The sequence below is a fragment of the Myotis yumanensis genome, unplaced genomic scaffold, assembly GCF_028538775.1.
Source record: "Myotis yumanensis isolate MYYU_CA2020_CCGP unplaced genomic scaffold, mMyoYum1.0.hap1 SCAF_2, whole genome shotgun sequence".
NCBI lineage: Eukaryota > Metazoa > Chordata > Mammalia > Chiroptera > Vespertilionidae > Myotis > Myotis yumanensis.
In genome coordinates this window covers 51,906,322-51,931,910 of record NW_027223753.1, presented here as the reverse complement: position 1 = coordinate 51,931,910, position 25,589 = coordinate 51,906,322, and the positions used below count along the sequence as shown (strand labels likewise).

The 25,589-nt window shown below is 36.7% G+C and overlaps 1 protein-coding gene across 1 annotated transcript in view; it reads left to right on the top strand.

The window, feature by feature from the left end:
- NEGR1 (neuronal growth regulator 1) overlaps positions 1-25,589 on the top strand; it is an 877,308-nt gene that overhangs the window by 682,215 nt on the left and 169,504 nt on the right. Inside the window, exon 6 of the mRNA XM_070405386.1 lies at positions 12,907-13,058. Coding sequence (XP_070261487.1) covers positions 12,907-13,058 — 152 coding nt within the window. The remainder of the gene's footprint in view (positions 1-12,906; positions 13,059-25,589) is intronic.

Below are 25,589 nucleotides of genomic sequence, written 5' to 3'. Positions count from 1 at the left end.
GAACCTATACCCTGATGAGTATAATTTAAACCTTAGCAAAAACTACCAATATATACATACTTATTTACAAATTATGCACATACATTTCTGAACTGGTATATTGCATACATTAAATGAAGTACAACAGATCAAATTTAAAAGATAAGATGCCAATGGACATTCTTAGATGGACTATCTGTTGTTTTCTTCCCACACTCCAAAAAGTTACTTTTACCCCCCCTTGGGGTACTTGCCCTCTCTTTTAGAGATTATTTTAAAGTATGGTAGTTTAAAGTGAGGAAGTTTAAGGAATTTTCAAGGACAATTTTAATGACATGCAGCATTTACCCTACATGCTGACTTTGCAATCTTACCACACACATATAATCTTACCCATTCCTTGCACAATTTTAACTAAATTACACCTGAGGGAGGACTGTATCTCATAAAGATTATATGACTTGTTGGAGGGAAGTGCTGGATAAGGAGTAAAATCTAATTTCAAGGAAACTTGGAAGATGATGAATATGTCTATGGCCTTGGTAATGATTCACAGGTGTATACATATCCTCAATATATTTGTAGGCTTGTATACATCATATGTACAAAACAGGGTGGGGCAAAAGTAGGTTTACAGTTGTGACTACATGAAACACAGTTTATTCCTGTATTATTATTTATTAATTATTGTATTATTTCCATATGAAAAGCTGTAAACCTACTTTTGCCAAACCCATATAAATATATATAGCTTTATATACCTCAATAAAGTGATTTTTTTAAAACAGCAGAAAACAAGACAAACTCTTAATTTCCTGTCTTTTGTGCCAGAATATCCCTCATCTAGATTTCACACCACAACCTTGATTACTCAGAAGAGACTATAAATATATCTTTTCCCCATCACTCTTTCATTCTTTTTCATCTCTTAAGAGTGAGCAGTCACATGTTTATATTTAGAATGATACCAGAAATAACTTCATTATGAACCCATGTTAAAATGATTTTCCTTGCCCAGCCGGTGTGACTCAGTGGTTGAGCATTGACACATGAACCAGGAAGTCACGGTTCGATTCCCGGTCAGTGCACATGCCCAGGTTGCAGGCTCAAACCCCAGTGGTGTACATGTGGGAGGCATCTGATCAATGATTCTTTCTCATTATTGATGTTTCTCTCTATCTCTCCCCCTCCCATCCTCTGTGAAATCAATAAAAATATGTTAAAAACAAAACAAAACAAAAACAAAAACCTTCCTCATCTTCTGTAATAGCTGCTTGACTTTCCGTGGACCTCTAGTCTCAAAACCAAGTTGTGAAATTGTGCCGATATGTGTTTTCATCATCCCTTAATTTAAAAAAGAAAAAAATGATTTTCCTTGCTGAGCTCAGATTTTACTTCATTCAACATCATGTTTCGGACACTATCTGTGAGATAAGTTGAAGATTTTTAAAGGAAATAAGTTCCGATATTGAAGGAACGTGAATTTATAATGTTACCTCTCTATTATTTTTCTGTGTTTATTTATTTACGTTATTTTATTAATTCCATTCTGTTGATATTTCACTTCTTTCAATAACAAAACTCTTATTAGCACAACTCCATCACCTCTGTGATGACTTTGTCATCTGAGGTCGGGAAGATAAGGGAAAAATATGTGAAACAAGTGGGAGCATTTCAATTACTGAGAACTGGAGGGCACGTGTCCATGCAAGACATAAATACACGTCATTATATTTAAAACTTGGGTCTAGTCATACAACATTGAAAATGGACCATCTCCAGCTTGTGTCCCCTGACTTAGAGTCTATGATTTGTCATAAAATTCATCACAGTGAATTAGGTACTAAGTCAGAAAACCTAAGGGAACTCTAAATTGAGTCTGGTAAAAGTGCACAGCAAGAGTCCATTCAACTCAAGTCAGATCATTAACACATGCTTCAGGGAAAGGTAACTTCTGTGCTGGACACTGAAGGGTGAGCAGCCTTTACATACATTGCAAGGGATCAAAAATAATCACAGGCAAGGAAGCAACAGTGGCAACATCACACACCATGATGTGAAGAGTTTTTTGTGTGCCTGTGGTGCAGGATGTGAAATCAGGTGTAATAAGAGGTAAGGTTAGAAAGACTCAGGGCAAGAATCAGAAGGTCTTAAATGTCAGGATGAGACATTTGAATTTTATTCCTTAGGCATTGGGAAGGCATTGAAGAGCTTTGCACGGGTAGTAAAATGACCCACACCCTGTCTCACAAATGTTTCTTGGAGCAATTGGGAGAAATGGAAGGGGAAAATATGTAATTGATTGAAGCTAGGGTATTGGTTGTGCAGTTGAAAATAAAAAACAGCAAGAGAGGAAATGTGGTATTTGTATATTTCAGTGACTGATTAGATACAACGAAATGACAATCTGAAGGTATCCCAAGTTTTCTATCTCAATAGCAAGGTGAATGGTGAAGCCATTATCTGAGGCTGGGAGGGATCGGGCTGAGTTTGGTTTGGGACACACTGACACCGAGATGTTAATATTTCTCCTGAGTAAGGGAGCATCCCTGAAAGGACTCACACACACGTTTGTATCTTTCCATAATGCCAGGTTTATTAGGAGAAACAGCTTCAATAAGCCAATAGAGTCACATGCATGTGACAGAGAGAGAGAGAGAGCTTAGCTGATAGAAGTAAGCAGAACAAGCGTCTGGCACAGAGTCCCTTTATTGGCCACCTTCAAAGGTGGAGAGGCAGTTGTCACTCTTAAGCCAGGTGTCTGCAGTAGTGGCACACATCCCATGGAGTGAAAGTCTGGCAGGACTCTGAGTGTGATCCATGGTACAGCCAAGCTAGAGCACTGGGTGGGTGGAGCTCTGAGATTTTATAGTCCACCAGGGGTGGAGGTCCCACTCATATTGGTGTGCAGATGGAGTCCTTATCCAGGCATCCAGACTTGTGGTTTTGGGCATTTAGGACCCCTCCATTATATCCCATTAACCTCAGTCTTGACATAGCACTTGACATAACTGTCATGGCTGACAGTGACTCCAAATTGTCAAAGGTGTCCAAGAAATCCATTCTGCTCTTGATCTATACAATACTGCATACACAGCCTCACATTCCCCTGGAATGTGTTCATGTTCTTAAATTTATAGTTAAATTTTTAAATAAATGTCTGAACTTATACTTGAATCCTTTCAGTGGTTCTTCATTGTCCTTAGAATAAGGTCCCTAACACCACAGTATGGTATGGTAGACCTTCATGTTTTAGCCCCTGTTTACCTCTCTGGCTGTGAATCTTGCCTTCCTGCCCTCTCACAATAGGGATGATAGCCATCTGAAATATTTTATTTCCCAAACTGTGGCATGGTCTTTGTCTTTCAGGCCTTTTCATATGTTGACCCCTATAACACCCTTCCACATGCACACTCTTGCCTAGTTACCTTTGGCTTGCTTTATTCCACTAGTCCTTAAGTCTCAATTGAGATGTCACCTTCTCCAGGAAAACTACCCTGAGCCTTTTTCACTATTGGAGGAAGCTTTCCAAAAGTACTCCCATGAACTTATCTCTATAAAGCACTAGAGGCCTGGTGCACGAATTCATGCACAGGTAGGGTCCCTCTTGGTGGCCTGCAGGGATCGGGCTGAAACCCACAGTCCAATGCTGCCTACAGCTCCTACCTGCTGCTCCCGCTCATCTGGGCCCCACTGTGTCTGCTGTGGGCTCACTCCCAATCAGTCCCACTTCCAATCAGTCCTGATTGGGAGAGGCTCGCCAGCCATGCAGTACTCATCAGCCATCAGCCCTGTGTCTGGCGCCCTCCCAATGGGAGTGGCCTGTAGGATTGAGCTGAAACCAGCTCTCCAACATTCCCTGAGGGGTCCTGGTGTGAGAAGGCGCAGGCCAGGCTGAGGGACTAACCTATCAGTGGGAGCATCTGCCCCCTGGTGGTCAATGCACATCATAGTGAGCAGTTGAGCAGCCTTAGCATTCATTAGCATATTACTCTTTGATTGGTTGTTCGGTTGTTCTTCCATTTGGTCTATTTGCATATTACGCTTTTATTATATAGGATATTCACCTTTTTTACTTGTCCATCACTCCTTCTACACTATAATCTACCTAAGAGAGAGGATTCTGCCCTGTTTACCATTGTTCATTGACTCTAACATGGTGTTTTGGAATACACTATGTTGTAAAAATGAGTTGTGTGGCCTTGTAATAACAACAAAGTATAGCCATTCTTATTTTAATACACTTCCAAACTGATAAGAGGATATTAGTACAAATGCATCCTGTCACCCTAGATTTTGTGATGCTGTCAACCCAATATATGATTACAGAAAGGAAGACAGTTTCTATTGCTCAAGTCCGACTTCCCAAGATTTCTATTATGTGAATGTGGTCTCTGCAAAATGCTTGTGTTGGTATATTGTAGGATGAAATTTGACATTAAAATCATGGACACATTGATGTTCACAAAGCAGTTCAAGCATAGGGGAGAGATCTAGTCAGAGGCCAGGTTGTCAGGGATACAAGATTCACTGCAGTCAGGAGAGGATTGACACCTGCACTGTAGGCTTTGTTTATTCGATGTAGGGTTAAAAGGCAGTATCTCCCCCAAACTGAATCAAACTGTCACAAGTAAAGCAGCTCAAAGCTCTCTAATCTAAAATTATCAATGTCATTAAAATTGACAAAGTAAATAAGACATTTTAAATAGCCTAATAAAGTCTAAATCATTAAAGCATCCTAATATATTATAATAGCATTAATATATTCAAATGTGCAACTAAAGATAGATAACCCTTGGGGCTAAGACAGTGATGCATGATATTCTTGTCTGTTTCTAGGAATAACTGATATCATATTGTTTTTGAGCCTTGGGTACCAAGCAACACGATAAACCAATAGGTTGCTATAGAAGCATATTCACAAAAATTTTAATTTCTCTCTAGTTTCTTACTCCTCCTTTTAACTTTTTTAAAACCTACCCTGTGCATCTGTGAAAAGCCTAGATGAGGTTGATAATGCTCATGTAGCTGAGAGAACATGGCACATCTTAAAATCATGATGCCACGATCTTTTCAGTCACTCTCCTACATCTTTTCTTTAAAAATAATTTCCTGTGTGCTCAATATTTAATATTTTGCTGCCATCTGAGAGGAAATGTATCTGTTATTTCTAAGAAACAGACCCTATCATTAAACAATAATAACACCTATCATATATCTAGTGCCTATTTCATTTGATATATATATGTGCATAGATATTACATTTTATATATTTTAAAAACATTCTTACATCAACACGTTATTCAGATTGCCTTTATTTTTTTTCCAATTTCACAGGTGAAAAAAACTAAAAATTATTAAAATGTGAAAACAATTTATTCAGTCAGGCATATAACAATTACTCACTGTGTACCTACTAAGTACCTGGCACTATGCTGCATGCTTGGAATACAGTGAATAGCAACACCACCCAGGAATATTACCCTAGTAGAGTTGCATTCTAGGGGAATATTGACAGCAATCAAAGCCATACTAATATATAAAACTTACAACTGAAGTGGTGTCACCAAGAGAAGTATTTGATATGATGATGACTTGACAATAACTCTGTAGCATCACTAGCACTTGAACTTTAGAAACAATTTTGAAATTACTTAAAAATATTGCATTCTTGCTACTTATCTAGGTTGTATTTTTCTGCCATTCTAATTACATATTGCATATATACTATAGGGTGAGATTACCACCCAAATATTTAGTGAATCTAGGGGGAGAAAACAAACATTAATTGATACTGAAGTTTTGTGTGTTGGGGGATATAGTTTGAGAAGAGAGGAAGGCGACACTCATTTCTTGTTTCTCAGAGTAGCCTGGAGAGGCAGACTCTTTTGGAGGCTGAAGACAGCCTCTGTAAGAGGCTGCACTGATGCACATAACTAGCCCCAAAATAATAGTTAACCTCCAAGGAAACCCCCAAATAGCTCCCTAAATTGAACCTACATTTATATTTGACTTTCTACCCCATTAGATTCACTCCATGGATTGAACTTGGTATTTGTGGTATTTGTATATTTCAGATGCCACATAACACTTTATTTAGCTCCATTTGTTTTATTTGCTGGTTTGAGTTGATTTCCTTGAACCAAGATGATTTCTGACTTCTCCAAACATAAAAGCAATATTCTTGTTCCTACTTAGTGATTTAAATGCCAATAGCTACTTGGGGAGAATACCAATAGTAGTAAGAAGACCTGGATCTGAATTTTGGTTTTATTACATATCAGTTGGTGCAAGATTAATTAACTTAATCTTTCTAAACTTCTTATCTTTCATCTGTAAAATGGTCTAATAATACTTACCTCCTCAGCTTGAGATGAAGATTAGTTGACATACATTTGAAAATGTTTAAATGTTTTCTGAATGTCAACTTTCCATACTTTTAACATCAACCGTTTTTTGTGCAATGCTAAAAATCTTTGTTAGATTACTTCAGTCATAAGCTGTTAAGACAGCTAACATGTTCCACAAATAAAAACATTCATACTCACAATGAGAAGACTAGAAGTACAACAGTGATTTAGAGCCAAAACATATTGAAGCGAGAATACTGTCATTGAGAGAGGCTTTTATGAAGTGTATTGTGCAAGGATCTATATGCCATCTCAATCTCATCTTCAGATTTCCATGTGGATCTAAGGTCCTTTAGATAATAACCATGTCATATCTCTTCCTCCTCTTGGTTTCTAAACCAGTGTCTCAAGGACAGGAGGTACTCAATCATCGTTTGGTGACCAAATTAAATTTCATTTCCATTAAGACCATATCAGAGTCCTACCACTATCACTGGACTGCTTCAGTGCTGAGGGCTGGCCCTGCACCTGAACAATCTGACCCTTATGTGTGTGCCTGTCAGGCGACCTCCAGGTTCTTGATTCCTGCAGGAAAAATTCAGGACATGAATCCAGGTGAAAGTGAGAGTAAGTTTATTGCAGCTTGGGACAGTGTGGCAAAGGAAAGGCCCCTGGAGACAAGATCAGGGGGTAAGCCCAGGAGAAGCTGCCACTGCCCACTGTTCCTCTGGGTGCAAGTCTCATGCAGACCCTCAGAGCTTAGAATAGAAGAAGAAAATTGCATGTCTGAGGAAAGGGGAGCAAGGACATGGTCAAAGAGCACTTGCTGGGGTCCTTTGTCCTGAGGGTTTTATCTATTTTCTATAGGTGGGGATATTAGGGGAGATTCCAGGGAAGGGTATCAACAGAATATTCATTAGATTTCTGGGCATGTTGTTTAGTATGTGGATGTATTAAAATGAGCACATTGGTTAGTTTCATCTCTATCTTGGATTAATCTGACTATAACTGTGTTGATTTATTTTTAATTATCTACCACCATGACTAAGGTGATTTAAACTACCTGCTCTTAGATATCTTTGGATAGAGAGTAGGATAGAGTCTTGTGATTTATTAGCTGGCTGTTAATTGCTCAGCTGTTCTGGCATTCCACTGGCAAGGAATTTTCCTTTTTTCTTTTCTTTTTTTTTCTAACCTGCCTCACCATTACCCATGACTTTTTCTAAATTTCCTTGTTTGAATTATATCTTTAGCTCATACCACCTCTTGAGTGCTGCAAATATACACTCCATTGCAGGAAGTTACATTTCTTTCTGTAAAAATGACTTGTATGATTTAAGAACTTTCTTTCATCTATGCTATACTAATACCCAAAGATCAATTAATAAGACTGTATTGAGCTTATTCAGTTATATAACATAATATATTATTATCTTAATCCCTTATAAATGAAGTCTTATGAAAGTTCTACCATTATTTGAGAACATCTCTACCACTCCTATTCCAAGTTATTTTAATATTATAAATATTATCATCTGCTACTCTCGTATATGTTTCTTATATTAGCAATGGAGCTTTTCTGTCACTATTTGCACCTGAAAGTTAGATCTCTAGAAATATTTATTGTTACTGCGGACTTGAAAGGCAGATAATAAATAAAAGCCTCAAAATGTGTAGTGAGGCTGAATTTATAAAAATAAAATGGGTGAGGTCTGGTGTAAGTTGGTCCATTTATTTTCACAATCTTAGCAATCAGTGCCAATGGCTATGTGGTCAGGTTTGCTCTGTGGTGTTGCTGTGTACTCTCTTGGCTGGCCTAGGTAGCTACAGACTGAGTGAAAGTGATGATTGTAAAGATTTTGAACATTTCATGAGTCAGAAATATAAGTATTGCTAGTTATTACCATACTTCCCTGACACGCACATATATATATGGCTACTAATATGCAAAGTGTCCTCTTGGGAGTTCGACCAGGAGACCGGGAGTTCGATCACTTGCTATGATGTGCACTGACCACCAGGGGATGGTGTGGAACAACGGAAGGACCCGGCCATCAGCTGGAAGGCCCCAGTCGGCTCTAATTGCTGGCCAGGCCTAGGGACCCTACCCATGCACAAATTTCATGCACCGGGCCTCTAATGAAAATATAAGAGGCTGCCCTAATTCAGGACTAGTTAGTTGGTAAGGCTGTGTCACTGATAAGTTGGCAGCATCTTCTGGCAAAGCTAATATCCTGCAGTTCATAGATTTGAGGCATTTATTAGCACAAAGCAGAGGAATAAGAATAAGGTCAATGGTCCTCAGTATGTGTCTTAGTCCATTTCTGCTGCTATAACAAAATACCACAGACTGGGTAGCTTAGAAACAGCAGAAAATTATCTCACAGTTCTGGAAGCTGGAAGTCTGCGATTAGGTGTCAGCATCTCTGGTGACTGTCCTCTTCTGGGTTGCAAACTTCCTGTTGTATCCTTACATTGCAGAAGGGGCTGGGGATCCCTCTGAAGCCTCTTTTTTAAAACACTAATCCCTTTTAAGCACCTCTCAAAGACCCCACCTACTAATACCATCACCTTTAGGGATTAGGATTTTAACATATGAATTTTGGGGGACACAAATATTCAGGTTATAGTGGCACAAACTCCTATTGGTGACTGAGGGTAGGAGACCATAGCAATAGAAGAATCTTATAGCCATGAGATCCATTGAATGGTAAAAATGTGAAAAAATAAAGATGGCCACACATTTCTAAGAAAGCACCATATGCTGCTGACCTATTGCTAAAGGGAAGGAATGCCATATTTAACCCCTAACCCAGCAAAATTAGTTACTCTCTCTTTTGGGGGGAGGAGGACTATGAGAAAAAATATCTCATTCTATAATCTAAGACAACACAAAAATGGTTCCCTTAGAACTTGAAAGAATTAAGTGTTTATGGAAAAGAGATACATAACTCTAAATAAGGCAATATTCTGAATTTAGTTCTCTGGTTTTATTGAAAGATATAAACAATTTCTTGAGTTGCCACTTCAGATTTCACATCACCGATGCAAGGAAGTCTGCTTTCAAACAAGTCTGAAATGGATATGAAAAATCTATGGGGCCAGGATCATCTGTGAACAGGCTCATATATACATGCTTCAAACTGATCAAGAATTTTAACACATAATAACAATTCAATTTGAAAAATATATATTTTTACTGATAAAAAAGAATGATTCTCTTTACAGATAATTATATCAGACCATATTAAACTAAATCTGTTTCCTAAAGAAAAAATAAGTTCCATCAATTAAAGAACTCTTTTATTATTTGTTTTTTATCAAGGAGTAAAATTACATTAGAGCCATATTGATAGGACTTCCTGGTGTGGCTCAAATTTTTATATGCAGTAACTGAGAATAGATGTGTTCATCTTAACAGGGTCTCCCTTGTGATTAAAATGCCCTCTGTTGTAAACACTTGTTAATATACCTGATTCTTATCTTCAGCTTTGATCTTCTCCAGGGCCTTCAAAAATCTTCAAAGAACATGTGTTGCCCAGCCCAGGCCCTAATCACAGCGCAGAACTCATCTTTGTAGCATTTCAATTACTATTTTCAGAATTGAAATAGCTGAGAAAGTCCTTTATTACCCCCAGGATACCTGCAAGAAAATCACAGAGATATACTCTTAAGAGATCCACTCCATCTCAGAAGTCACTCTCCCTCAAGGTCAGCTTTGCCAAGGCTGTCGCAGCCATCCACCAGGCAAAGATAGGTTCTGAAGTGATGCTTGAGGAGTCAGCACTTCTGAAACTTCCAACTACAGAAGAAAGGAAGCCTTGGATTCTCCAGTAATCTCAGAGAGCTGGCTTCCCCTAGGGAAGAAACAACCCCAGGGAAGATCCTTTTCTTTTTCATTGGCCATAATCACCTGCCAGACTGATCTGAGCAGCAAGGGTTGGAGCACTGATGTGCACTGCTGGCAGAAGTCAAAAATGGGCCTAGACATTCAGAACATGGATGTGATGCATGATCTAGCAACATCTGTGGCTTTGCAACATTAAAGAACAGAGAACTACAAGCAACATTAAAGGACAGAGAACTACAAGCCAGCTTAGAACGATAGCCATAAGGAACATAAGCCCACAGTGCCTTGAAGTAACTCAAGGGAATATTGAATTTCAATATTCCCTTGAGATTTTCTCCCTAGAGTCTAGCCAAGTGAAGACACTGACTTTTTCTCAAGTATCTAGCAACAAAATTGATCTTGGTTTGGTAGATGGGGCACAATGGGGTTTAGTAGTCTAGGGAGTTGCTAAGTTCTCTGGAAAATAAGTCCATAGCATAATTATGAACAAATTGATTTGAGCTATAATGCTTATGTTCTTAAAAACAATGAAACTGTAATTTTTTTAATATAGGACATAAACTAATTCATTAAAGGCAAAGTTATTAATGTGTTGCAGAAAAATATGCAATATCACTGAATTTAGCATACATTTTGATAGATTTACAATATGAGACAGAGGAGTAAAAGCTGCCATAGTCTTAATATGTTATGCCCTAGTTTTTGTAAATACACTTTTATTTATTTTAGAGAGAGAGGAAGGGAGAGAGAGAGAGAGAGAAGAGAGAAACATCACGAGAGAAACATTGTTCAGCCGATGTTTCTGCATGCCCTTTCTGGGGATTGAGCCTGCAGCCCAGGCATGTGCCCTGACAAGGAATCAAACCAGTGACCTCTGGGTTCCTAAGTCCACGCTCAAACCCTGAACCACACCAGCCAGGCTGTTATGCCCTAATTTCTTGTGTCAGAGTTTGAGATCATCAGGTTTATTGCTCAATTTAAAGTTTTTCAATATTTTTTTCAACTCAAAGCTTTATTAATCTGATTAAAGTTTGAGTTTTAGATAATTCAAATCCAGCTAGTACATGAACTATAAGTAATTCCCAGAGTAATCAAGGATGGCTGCTTATTTTTATCTGCATATAACTGCAGTGTATTTTATCTAAATTCAGATGCAAGTCACATAACATAATGCAAAGAATTTCAATCTAGACTCTCAGAGGAATGCCGTTTATTAGCATCTTTAAAAGTAAAGAAATATTTAGTGCTAAAACTTAAACACATTAAGAGGTAAAACTAACATGAGCCTACATAGCCCATATTGTGATCAGCACATCTTTTTTCACAATAAACAGAGGGGCTAGTTGAGGAGAAGTTATTATCTGATTGGCATCCTCCTTACAGCAGAATTCATAATGAGAGAGAGCATTTCCTGAAGGGGCACTGAAAGAAGCTTACCATTCCCTGTGGTGTCGGGACATCACCCAGACTCCATTGACTCTGAACTATTTGTTACTGAGGATACCGCTATTAAGTGCAATGTAGGATTCAAATATAAAGTATGTCCATAAGGCTGTGCTTTGTGAGGAACCTGAATTTATTTGGGTTGAAAAGACCTGTGTGCATAGGAATTGATAGAAAAAACAATTCAAGGATATGGTTTTGCTTTATAAATGCCACAACCATTTGGTAAGATACATGCAGAGTGAAAGAGAGGAGATTCATTTAAGGTGCATCAGAGAAAGGGAGATGGGACTAGATCAGACCTAAATGAGGAGGGAAGGCTCTAGATAGCAGAGATAAAAGAAGATGATGAGCATTGAGTGTAGATTCAGGAAAAGAGTGAAACAGGTCTGGGCATAGCAAGCAGTGAGAAGCTATACCAGCCAGAGTGAGAGAATGAGAGCCTCTGCTGGTAGTCTGGAGAGAGATTAATGGGTAGTCCAGGTGGAATCTGGAAAAACTGAATCTATGTTAAGGCCCAGAAAAGATAAAGTTTCAATCGCACTGTACGTGCATGCCCGCACGTGGTATTTTGGGGAAGAGCCACACTGAAGAGACCAAAGAGCTGCATGTGGCTCTCGAGCCGAGGTTTGCCGACCACTGGTCTAGACCAGCGATTCTCAATCTGTGGGTCGCAACCCCTTTAGGGGTCAAACGACCCTTTCACAGGGGTCGCCTAAGACCATCAGAAAACACATACATAATTACATATTGTTTTTGTTATTAATCACTAAGCGTTAATTATGTTCAATTTTTAACAATGAAATTGGGGGTCACCACAACATGAGGAACTGTATTAAAGGGTCGTGGCATTAGGAAGGTTGAGAACCACTGGTCTAGACATATCCCAACCAGTTTACTTAGAAACTATCAGTTTGTGCTTTTAATGGACTATTTATTATATTTAATTTTTTCTACTTTTTCTTGACTTTAACAGATAAGATGCCATTGTTTTGGTATGTTTAATTTTCTAAAATACAAAACAATGTATAAATCAGTCATGCATATCTAAGCTCAGTTTGTTAAATAGTGCAAATAATCCCATAAGAACAGTCTACAGTTGTCATACAGCCTCTTCTGTCCAATATCTATTAATAAAAGGAAAATATAATTCAACATTATCACGTTATATACCAATGCCAGTTGTCAAAACTGTCTATGGGTTGCCATTACAACCCCATCTAAAATAAAAATGAAAATGATACTTATAATACATACTTACCTATAGTTTATTTTGTCTCCTAGGCTCTTCAATGGCCAACAAGGAATTATCATTCAAAATTTTAGCACAAGATCCATTCTCACCGTTACCAATGTGACACAGGAGCACTTCGGGAACTATACTTGTGTGGCTGCCAACAAGCTAGGCACAACCAATGCGAGCCTGCCTCTCAACCGTAAGTAACAGTGTTGCCAAAATGCCCCCATGGGCCTCTTGGCTTCTATCTATCAGTAGAGATAAAACGTAAAAGAGTATGTTCATTTTAGAACACAACTTGATGTGATACATTTCTTACACAGAGTAACTTGGCCCCAAAATAATATGGGTGCTTGAGAATTTTATAATCTCTATAGAAGTCTACATGTGCTTAGAAAAATGTCTTAGAGATGAGAAAAGGGGGAAAAAAAAGCATATATAATAAGATCCACTGAAAAATGTCTCCTGACTAAAGATATTTAGTTTAGTGAGATTTTCTTTGTTTTTTGTTTTGTCTTTTAAAATGTGTTATATTATCTTGAAACGTGGATTAATTTGGGTTGAATGTACTCTTCTTGGTTGATGTTCTTTAGATACTCATCTTGAAATAGTAAGAATTTCACATTCCATAAACACAATGAAATAGTAAGTAAATGATGACATACAGAATATTTTATCTATAAAGAGAACATTTATACTCAAAAGTGTATTTTAGAATACAACTTAAGGTTTTACTAATATATATAATACAGTATATATCTTAGTTCCTAAGGGCTAAAAATGAAAACAGAAGAGCTAACACGAGGATGAGTTGAGGGGTCTGCAACCTAATGTAATGTTTCCTCCTGCAATTCATTTTAGTGCTTTTTAGTAGCTGAATCAACAACAAAATGTTGTAACCCTTAGATATTCCTGATTTGGAAATGGTGTGTTTCTCAAAATGTTGAAAGGAGATGACAGAGAATTCACTGTATTTTCAGTTCCACAGTTAGCTGAATCATCCTTATCTCTTATATTTTTATTGAAACCTGATGTATATATTTATGCTATCATCCTATAATCCTAAACTGTCTCTGAAAAATGCAAATATTTTTATTTAATCACAGACATGATCATTTCCATTTTGAAGAAATGAGGATGGGATATATAATAGTCCTACTACTTAAAATTTACTATAATAAGAAGTTTTATGATTTGTAAACTTTGAATTACCATGATTTAAAAACCTCTGATGTTAAATAATATATATACTATATATGTGTCAGTTTGCTATTAATAAAAAAGTCATTCAAAAATTATTTGTTCTATATACACTTTTCAAATATTACCTCATTTGTTTTTCTAGCTTAATATTACTTAATATTATTACTTAATATTTTTATTATCTCCACTCTGAAAGAAAAGTATTGCTTGTCATGCAATAGGCATTTATACTTGCTGGAGTTCCTTCCATGAGGATGCTTTATTTAGTGTAATTATGAATAATATAAAGCACTGAAAATATTATAGAGTACTGTGAATTCCAAATTAATGTAAATATTGGTATTTCTTCGATATGCTATTAATATTTTAAATGCTTTAAATATTCAAGAATCTGCAAGAATAACTGAATTAGAAAGGCAAAGTAAAGAAAATTTAAGACTTAATAATATGTTAAGCTTTTGCTATTTAAACTTCTAAGTCACATTCTGATATTCAAAGTTGAAGCATTCATGAATGCCACAAATTAGAAACAAATGACACTTATTTAAGCCTTTATTTCACTCTGGGGACCTTAGTACAATCATCTGGAAGTGAAGCTCTGCTCAAAAGGCTTCTAAACATGGTGTCTTTGGGTTGGACTTCAATGATCTCACTCTCTCTTTGCCACCAGCTTCCTATTTTAGAGGTGCTATGAAGTACTAACACAATTTGTTTTACTTGTGATTAAAGACATAATATGCAGTCCACATTGTCTATAATGATGAACATAGCCCTTGAAGTCTGAAAAAAATATTCATATATAATACTCTTGTACAACTTCGTCTAAAGATCTTATTGCATTCCTGTGTACAGTAATTATTTTTATGTATTTTCATCTCTTTACCAAATTACGTTTGTTGAGAAGACAGGGTCATATCTAATATTTTATATTTCATATAATCAAATACAGTGCCTAATATTTAACAGGCAATCAGCAAATCTTTAATGAATAAATAAATTCAACATTGAGTAAGTGATTGAAAGGACAATGAATAAATTAATGAACTGGGTTTTAGCTGTAGAATGTGCATTTAGATATACAAAATCATGTCACAGCACTTATTGTTAGCTCACTATGGACCAGATCCTACTCTAATCTCTTCATATAAACTTGTTCATTTAATTCACATACAACCTAAAAAGATAAATTTTATAATTCCCCTCTTACAGATGAAGAAACTAAGATAAAGAGAGATTAAAAGCTTGGCCAAAGTCAAATGCTTAATAAGTTAATAAATAATAAAGCCAAAGCAAAAACTTGAATCCTGACAGTCTGGCTTTGGAGCCCAAGCTTTTCACTCCTACATTTCACCATCACTATGAATGTAAAACCATCAGGGGAGTAAGAGGTAAATTGTGTCATTTGCAACATACCCTTTGAAAGAATAAACATGTAATTATGTTTGTTCATCTTGTAGCTTTTATCAAGTTTTCTTTAATAATTTAAAGTGCTATTCTTTAATTTATAAAAGCTATTTTTTCTCAGTGCACAAAACAGACTTTGTGGCACTAATTCCAGATTAATATGATGTTTGCAGCATAGAAGTTCAGACATTTAAAAAATTCAAAGAGTAAATGCAGAACTGAAACAATTGTTCTATTCAGGCTCAGACAATTCATTCAATAGCAACATTCATTCTTCAAATATGCATATTGACTGTTTATAATGTTCAAAACATTGTGCTAAATGCTAGATATTGGAAATAAAATGTTAATAGACCTGGAATCCCATCCTCAAAGAATTCTTAGACTCATAATAGAATGGGGACAAGAACATAGAAAACTAATGCAATCTAGTCAATGGTATTGTAGTAGTGTAGAGAAGAAGCTGATAATTCAGTCTCCAGCATCATCAAAGCAATGTCCTCTAGAGCAGGTAATATCACTACATGCATTATGACTAAGCTATAGCTCAAACTCCATTTTAGTCATCACTGTCTTATTTTTAGAGGCAGAACTCCACAGAATTTATTCAACAATAATTATGAGCACAATAAGAGAATGATCAAGTCAGTCTCAATGACTCAGGGCTAGGTATAGAGGAGATGACCTTTGAATTAAGGATGTGCTTGGGTTGAGCCTGAGTGTTGGAATCGTATTGAGAGAGAGAGAGAGAGAGAGAGAGAGAGAGAGAGAGAGAGAGAAATAGAGAAATTCTCTCATATGGAACAGCTCATTGCAGTATGAAATAATTTGAAGACATATGATTAGAGTAAAATGTGGAAGAAGAGATTGTTGTAAGATTGGGCTTGACAAGGTGGTGGAATTAGGACAGGAAGGAACTTGGACTTTATCCTTCTGGTTCTGGAGAGTGAAAAACGGATATAAACAGATTTTGTTTCTGAAAGATGTTCTTAGGCAATGTGGAAAGCTATAGATTTACAATAATAAAGGCAAAAGGAGATAATTGCACAGAAAGAGTAGCAGGAATGAGAGAGTTAAGAGATAATTAGGAGAGAGGAGTGAGTGAATAGAGACTAGAAAGGGAATTGTAGGACTCTAGATAAGTTCCAAATCTGGAGAGAATAGCAGGCAGTTGTAGGAACCTTGGTAACTTCCAACAGTTAGTTTGGATGGCATTAACCAGGATAGAAAATGATAGGAAAATTAGCACTTTTAGATCCAGGAAGAAGGTAGAGAGTGAAAGAAGAGAAATAAGTTAAATTTTAGACATATCTGTTGGAAGTGATGTTCAGTAGGTAGCTGGATATGAAGTCCAGAATGGAGATGGTTAGGACGTTATCACAAGAGAGGTGGTAGTTTCGGTTATGAGACTACCAAGTGCTTAAAACTTGCATAGCTTTAAAACTTGCATAGCTTTAGTTGAGTGAAAAGATGAGCAAGGACCAAAATCCAAGCAAAATCAACATCAGGAGCATGGAGGAGTGTGCAGTGGAAGAAAAACATCCTACAGAAGCATGTGTCAGTGGAGATGCCAGAGGAGGATCAGTACTGTGGAAGCCATGGCAGGAGGCCAGCTCAAGAGGAGGGAAGGTCAGCAGTGATGATGCTACATCAGGTCAGAGAAAGTCTGAAAAGCAGCCACTGTCTCTGACAACTGGCAGTTACTGGTGATCTTCACCAGACCAGTTTCTATAGAAAACTGAGATTTGATGCCACATTGCTATGGATTAAGGTTAAATAAGTTGATGAGGAAACAGAAACACTTCAGTAAGCTTCTCCTTCTGTAGGCTAAGCTATGAAAGGAAGAACACAGGCTGATGATTTGCCTTGATGCCTCAGCAGCTGGTCTGATTTGGGTTTCTTAAGGCCAAATTGCTGTGTGTCTGTCAATATGTCTCTAGCCTACAAAGATGCAAAAATGTCAGTCTTTGGTGAACTATACTTGCCATGCTTCTTGCTGCTTCGCAAGCCTCCCTCATTCCAGTTTGCCTCTTTTCTCACATGCTTCTTTGGTCCCAGGTAAAGAAGAAAGGCTTTGATTTAATATGATTCAATGCCTTTGCCTTCCATGGCCTGCAGGCCTTAGACTGTAATTATAAGAGGGACTGTAGTTCCAAGTACAGAAGTTAGTAATTTCATCTATATAATTACTTCGGGTAGAGTATATACTTTATCAAGTAAGGGGAAAACAAACTGGATCATGAAAAAAACTATAGGAAAGCTAGTATACAATGGATCCCTCATCTTTTAGATTGTCTATCCAGAAATTTCTGAAATATGTCTGCATTTAAAAAGTATTTGTGTGTGCCAAAGCCGGTTTGGCTCAGTGGATAGAACATTGGCCTGCGGACTGAAAGGTCTCGGGTTCGATTCCGGACAAGGGCATGTACCTGGGTTGCGGGCTCATCCCCAGTGGGGGATGTGCAGGAGGCAGCTGATCGATGTTTCTCTCTCATCGATGTTTCTAACTCTCTATCTCTCTCCCTTCCTCTCTGTAGAAAATCAATAAAATATATTTTTAAAAAGTATTTGTGTGTGTGTGTGTGTGTGCATGTATGTGCGTGTGTGTGAGAGAGAGAAAGAGAGGATGAAAATATTCTTCAGTCACTTAAATCATCTGTAGATCAGCTTCAGGGAGCAAGTGCTTTAACAAAATTAGCAATGATGACAGTGTGCCAATTGTTCATAAACAATATTTTTGTTAAGTAAAAATTGGGTTCATAATTATTTGTTATGTTATTATTATTTTCAACTGTGTTTTTTGCTTCCTGAACTGAGCAACTGAAAGGGATGATTCCTCTAAGTCTTCTCCTTAAAGAATGTGAGCTGCATGGTCCCATCCTGCCATCTATGGGCCCAGTTAATCAAATGTACACCATCTTTTGATCAGCAATTTAATAACCTATAAAAGTAACATCTACTAGTATAAGTAAGACATTTGATATATGCTTCATTTCCCAGTTTCACAAAAGAACAGATTTTTTTATAGAACATGTATTAAAAGACTCAATCTAAAAGGAAAAGGAAAAAGAATTAGTTAAGGGGGAGGAGATCATAGCTACATAAACCAAGCGCTTAAAATGTACATAACTTAGTTTAATACAACCTTCTCCTGAAACCTAATATAAGAAAATATTTGGGACAATTCAAGCTTTAATATTAGCAGAGCGTTTACAGTTCAAAATAGATACCAATAATACTAATACAATGTGTGGATGCCACCCCCCACCCCATTTAATGTTCCCAAAAGTGTGGTATCAAGTCTTTTGCTGGAAGATAAGTTCTAATGCTCACAGGTGCGCGTGCACGCGCGCGCGCGCACACACACACACACACACACACATTTATTCATATAGTAAAACATTTGCCTAAGAAATATTACATATAAAATATCCAAAGGATCCACCCAAACTGTCTTTTTCTTGCCTTAGCAATCCTGTGGAGACGATAATGACGTTCCAATTTTAAATGCTTTATAGAATCAGTGCTATATAACTTTCTAGAAAATCTCCTCTCATGTTAGAAAATATTTCTAATTTGATGAACACCTCCTCTTTGATATATATCTCAGTTGCTTATATCTGAAAGGAAAATGGAAGAGGCTATTGGAGAAAGTGTGAATGTGGATAGCATAACAGTTTTTCCCTGTTTAGATCTGACTGATGCAGGCAAACGTTATTTTTTGACTGATTTGTTGAATATGGAACCAGCTGTGCCCTTGTAAGTAATATTTCATCTCTCTGCTTGCTGCAAATGTTCCACATGCCACTTAGCAATTGTATGGCTCTCTGTTATTTTTGACTATTATAATGAACCTTGATTCCATGTGAAAGGTGATACCACAAATCTGAATGATTCATGTTTTAGATTGAAATTGATCTCTCATCTTGCAACTTAAAAGAGATGGGGTTTTGGTTGAAAGAGGCCGTAATAAATTTAGAATTGATGATTGTTGAAGACAGCATGCTGTGTGAGGCAACTTGTTTTATCCTCACAGCTTTATGTTAATGTGAAGCCTTTTGTGGATGTCTTAGTAAAAAATATTTGACAAAAATCAGGTTTGCAGTTGTAGGTAGATTTTGATATATCTAAATCTGCCAATGGAATTGCACTCTACTAAACAGAAATGCAGACTGATTATTGGATGCAAGCAAATTTGCTGAAATGGACTATGAGCAAAAAAAAAAAAAAAAAAAAAAAAAAAAAGAGGATTTTTTTCCCTCCCAAACTTAAACCTAGAGCTGTGTTCTTGAGAAGCCAGACACAAAATGGTCTTTCAGTGCCATTCGCGAATAACCCAACAGTTTGAAACAGAATAACTGTTGGAACCTGTGCTGCCCCAGCTTGCCAAATTGCCACCAGTGAAAACCAAATACAAATACTAACAGAGATTTAGTTACCCATGTCAATTGTCATAACCTTATAGCTAGAGTAAGTCAGATATTGCCTAGTCAATCTTTTTTCAAACTTTTTAAATCAATGAATTCCTTTCTTTCTCCAAATAAAACTTAATGCAAACTTTTTATACAACAAATATAAAATTGAGGTTACTTTGGTTGGTTTGGAGGTAAACCTGGAAAATTCCTTCTTTTTCCTTCTGTATCAAATGATACAGTGACCCCAGGACAGTCAAAAAGTTATAGTATTCCAGAAATTTAGGTTTTAAAATTCCTGGTCTAGATTTCTCTTGGTAGGTGAGGGAACTTAGGCCCAAAGAAGGTGAATCAGAACTCAAAGCTGTACATTGTCACAGCAGACCTAGGGCTAGAATGTAACTTAGATTTTTCTACTTCCAGTGTTCTTTCCACTGTACAGCCAACCACCAAAAGCTTTGGAATCAAACAGATCTGATTTGAAACCGCAATCCTACATTTCAGTATGTTGACGGTTTTCTCAATCCCAATCTTTAAGCTTCAGTCATCTCACCCATAAAATAAGAGGGGGAAAACTTATTTTATAGGATTTTTGTGACGATTAAATGAGGTAGGATATATAAGCTGACTAAGATAGAGTGCCTACTTCAAAGGAAGTGCTCATTAAATGTTAGTTTCCTTTCCTTTCCTCTCTGTTATGTATAATCCAAACATTGAAGGGTAAGCCAAGAGACTCCCAGATCTACACACCTCAATAACTGTGTAACTGTATCTCACTGAGCATCCCAGGACAGCACCGGTTCTTTGATTCATTTACTAATGCACTTATGTATATCACCATGATATTGTCTTTTTTTATTAGAATTATTCATTAAATCAGCCATGCACATAAGCATTCGCTTGCAATGATGAAAAAAGTAGTCAGGTTGATGGAGAAGGTTGTACAAGATTAATTACTCTACTAATGTGTTTCTCTCAGGTTAAAAGGCAATTTGACAGCTGTATCCTCAAGCTACTAAGACTGTACATACGTCCCCATAGCTGACAAAGGGTCAGTAAATGCCAAAGAGAGAGGGGAGCTTTGGTATTTGCCACTGTCATTGATCAGCCTTGAAATGTAGCAGCCGTGTGGGAATTAGGTACCAAAAAGATATAGCAAAAGCTAAAGGAGTTTCAAATTTAACCACAAAAATTTATTGGGAGCCCTAGCTTAAGAGTCAGACTATTTAAGTTCTGGCCTTTACTTGTAGAGATACTTAACTCTCTGGCCTCAGTTTCCTCATCTATAAAATGAAGTCATGAGAATAACTAACCTCCAAGTTCTCTTTCAGCTCTAATGCTTTAAGTTCTAAGAAATCTATATATGTTTCAAAATAGTATTTATTGATTGTTATTCAAAACAGTTATATTTACTCCTTAGCAAAGTAGAAATACTGCCAATATTTTTCCCTTCTGTACATTTTTGTTGTTGAACTCAAAATTATTTTTTATTGACAGAAAGAATTGTATTTTTATGTGTTTTGCTCTGCGGTGAGTTTCCATGAAGTTTAGCTCAATAGCACCGCTGGCCTAATCATGTCATCTCTGCAAAGATTTTTACTCTTCAGGGAAATTTCCTTCATGTTCACAGCTTCAATTCTGTAGCCCAAAAACCTATGAAAAAGCACTAGAATAGACCTTTGTGCTTGCTGTTTTATTTCACAAAGCTCAAACCCTATAACCAACTAGGTCCAAACATGACCCTATAAAATGGGAGCCGTGCCTATTAAGACATTGAAAGAATAAAAATATGCCAATATTTCTAGCAAAAAAAATTACCATCATCTACTTTAATAGTGCCTTTCTCAGCCTTTACTCTGACAGAGCGTATTAGAGGTCCTCTGAGAGATTCCCTTCCATTATTTCTAAGAAGTCTCTTGAATATTTACCCATCATGCAATGCTTTCTCTGCAGTTGTGACTAGATTTGAAGTTTGATCTAATAGTTTGATCAGATGATAAGTTCTGATCTACTCTCCCACCTCCACTTCTGTGCTGTGATTCTTTTTCTAAAAAAAATGGAAATGCAGCCCCTATTATAAAATTCAAGAATATGTGTGAATATACTGATTATAACAAAGTACTAAGTGGCATTATTATAAAACTTCCCATTTCTCCTTGGGCAATGTCAAGCATAATTAATAGAGAACATCACCAAAAGAAAAAAATAAAGTGAAATTGGCTTTTTTTTTCCTGTGCTGATGTTTCAGATTTAAGAAAAATAATAGAAAGAATTAATTGTGAAAGCAATGATGTTTTAGTGGGCTGTGCTTTCTCTAAAATGCTGTAAATTCCATTTTAGTAGCCATAAAGCTGCTGGGGAAGGGGCTGAAAATGCCATGTCCTTATTGAATGTGCCCATTCAGCATGGACTCAGTTTCCTTACTTATAAATATAATTCATTGGAAATTTCTCTCCAGAGATGCAAATTAGATATCCACCCAGTGTATACTTAAGTAATATTTGAATAAGTCAAGCAAGATGTGCTTGCATAGAAATGCTATTTCACCTATGGCATGGCCAGACATGTTTAGTAGGTTGGATATTTCTAATTCTGTCCTTTTTTTACAAGCTTTCTCTCCCAGCAGTTTTAAGGAAAAGAGGTAACTTAGGCTACTCAACTCTAGACAGTCACATGCTCTTCTGTTGACTTTCTTTAATTTTTTAATCAATCCAATTAGTGCATATGTGGAGCAGCCTAATTAGTGAGGCCGATCATCTTTCTTGTCAAAGAACCATTAGAGTACTACTCTGTCCAATTATAAGGAATCACTGGGTTTCTAAAGTACTTCATGACTCAAGATATAACAACATATTTTCCTAAAACTGGTGGGATGATAGTTTAATGTTTTAAGAACTAGTGGTTGAACCTGTAGGGAAATTTATATTTTCTCCAAAAATAAATCATAACATCTTGGGAGACCTGTAGTTTATGGTATAATGATATGCTTACCCAAATGTAGATAATATCTATAATCAAACTATTTAACTGAGTAAATACATTTTAAGAAGACTTGCATAAGCTTTGGTTGCACAACCCTGCAGGCTTGACTCTGCTGGAAAAAGATAAATTGAAAGGGTTTATTTCTCTCAAGCTAGCATACTGCTTGTTGGAGTCCATGTTTGACATCTTTTGTTACACCCATTTCGCTTCATACTTTAGAACCACCTGTATTTCCCCAATATCCCTCCTGCCAGCAGCACCTGAAAGCATGGGTCTTATATGCCGAAATATCCTTAGACTGACACATATTACTATCATAATCATCTCCCATCTATGATTTACCTTTCTTTTCCTTGTTAGCATACTCCCTGATTCCTTTGCCCCTCTTATTCTTGTCATCATTATATATATTTTTTTCAAAAGACAAAAACCACACTGACTCACATACTATTAGAGACAGACTCTTGTCTGCTATTTATATTCTGCTTTCTGAATTATGTCCTTTGTTTTTCTTTCTTTCTCTCATTTTTCCTCAACTCTAGGACTTAACCATTACCAAAACAGATAGGTAGATGGTTCTCTAACCAGGAGTGTGGATTGGTATAGAACTAAGCAGTTTCTGAATAGGCAAGCTCAACATTGCTTTTGAAAGCTTCATCACTGAAAATGTAATCAAACTTAGCTTACCCCAAATTGATTTAAGTTTCAGCCCAAGGGCCAACCTTTGACCAGGGCAGCATTCACACTTGCATTGATTCTGCTGCAATTGAATTACTCAGGCAATTCTGTGCACTTTCAGCTTTAGCCCTGGAGTGCAAATGGCCAATTTGGGAAGCAACTCAGTTGTGCTTGAAATTTGCAGGAAGATTGTCTCATATGTTCCTCGGGAAAAATCAGGCTTACTTTTAAAAATATTCTCTTAGTCAGAGAATTGGCTGTCCAAAGGATATTTTGCTTATTTTTATGTTTGTTTGGATTTGAGAAAACTTTGCTTCTCCCAAAGAATCTCTCCAGACTTTGAAAATATGAGTTCTAATCCTTCGATACATGTACTAAAACTTAGGGCAAATGAAAATTAATGAGGGGGAAATAAGGCAATGTGATATTGTGCTATTAGATATAGAAAAATGTCAGAAATATATTGAAATTTATAGTTCTAGAAGCAGAAGTTGAAAAAAGAATATGTTTACTGTAATGGAAGCAAAGGAACCTTTCATAGTCTCCATAACATTGCATTCTATGATACCTCCCTCTCTTCCTTCCAAAATATTTTATTAAGATTGGCACAAAATAACATTACAAACACTCTTCTAAGGCATAGCAGGCTTTCATTATAAATGTCTATTTTTTGTGTTTACCCCTTGTATTGCATATTAATTGTACAGTATCTAACCTTCTCACAAGACTACTTTTATTTTCACACAGACCTTACTATCTCTATGTACCTATTTTATATATTTATAATTAAGATTAATTATAAGATTATATAATTATAAGGGAGTTTTGAGTTATTACATCTCTTTCTACTTTGCTCACCTAGAGGTGGAAATAGCGTATATTAAACAGGATATACGTAAAGCACCTGGCACCTTGTAGGGATTCATTAGTTGTCTTTCCTCTCTCTCCTCCATAGCTTCAGTCACCCTTGTTATAGCTATACTCTCTTGAACTTTATTGTAAGGTAGGGATGATCTGACTCAGTCTCTTCAAACTCATATAATAGCCCCAGTACAATTGAGATTTCATTCTGTCTTCATGATAAACTCACGCATACCTAAGTGCCCACACATGCAGAAAACATTCCTTGTTGACATTTGCTGCAACACAACACATCATCCTCTTAAAATGGACTCTATCACTATGCCTCATTTCCACTCCATGTCAATTTTTAAGCAACATTTAAAATTAAAGTTGTAAAGCCTTGAAGGATGCTTTCTTATAATATTTTAATCCTATGAAAACAGAAAGACAAATATATCACCTAGTCATTAAAAGTGTTCAAAGTCTTATATTAACCTCACAATCTATTTCAGATCCAATGTTATCTCTCCTCTAATCTGTCCAGTGTCTGAGGAGGAGGAATACACATTCATTAGGTTGTCTTAATACTCTCAACATTAAAGATAAAAAAGAAAGAGGGAAAGAAAAAAAAAGTTGCTTTTTATATAGGTGGGATCAGTGTGTGTGTTTTATATGACTCCCCCAAAATGTTTAAGTTATTTCATTTTCACATTCTTTTTGTTTAAAATAAGAAAACCATATTTTATAGGCTGCATACCTTGAGACATATGTCATCATTTTAAAACTTCAGTATGTATTCACTCATTAAGTGTATTGACCTCTAAATGCCTGGTCCTGTGCTATGATGGAAATATAAAGGTAAGCTAATAATATTTGATTCTTAACCTTCTGAAGACTGCTATGTTGGAAGGGGAGGTTGGGAACACAACTAGTTACCACACAACATGATCACTTTGTAGAGGTGGGGGGGGGAGGAAGAAAGAGAGAGGGGGGAGAGAGAGAGAGAGAGAGAGAGAGAGAGAGAGAGATTATGAATGATTAAAAAATCCCATATGGCTGGAGCACAGATGACAACCGAAGGAAATGTGGAAAGATGAGGATGGGGAGGAAGGGAGATGCTGGCTCATGAAAGGCCTTGTAAACAAATACCTTCTTTAGCATGTTCTAGAAGTGTCGTCATCTAAAAACTATTTTTATATACTACTGAT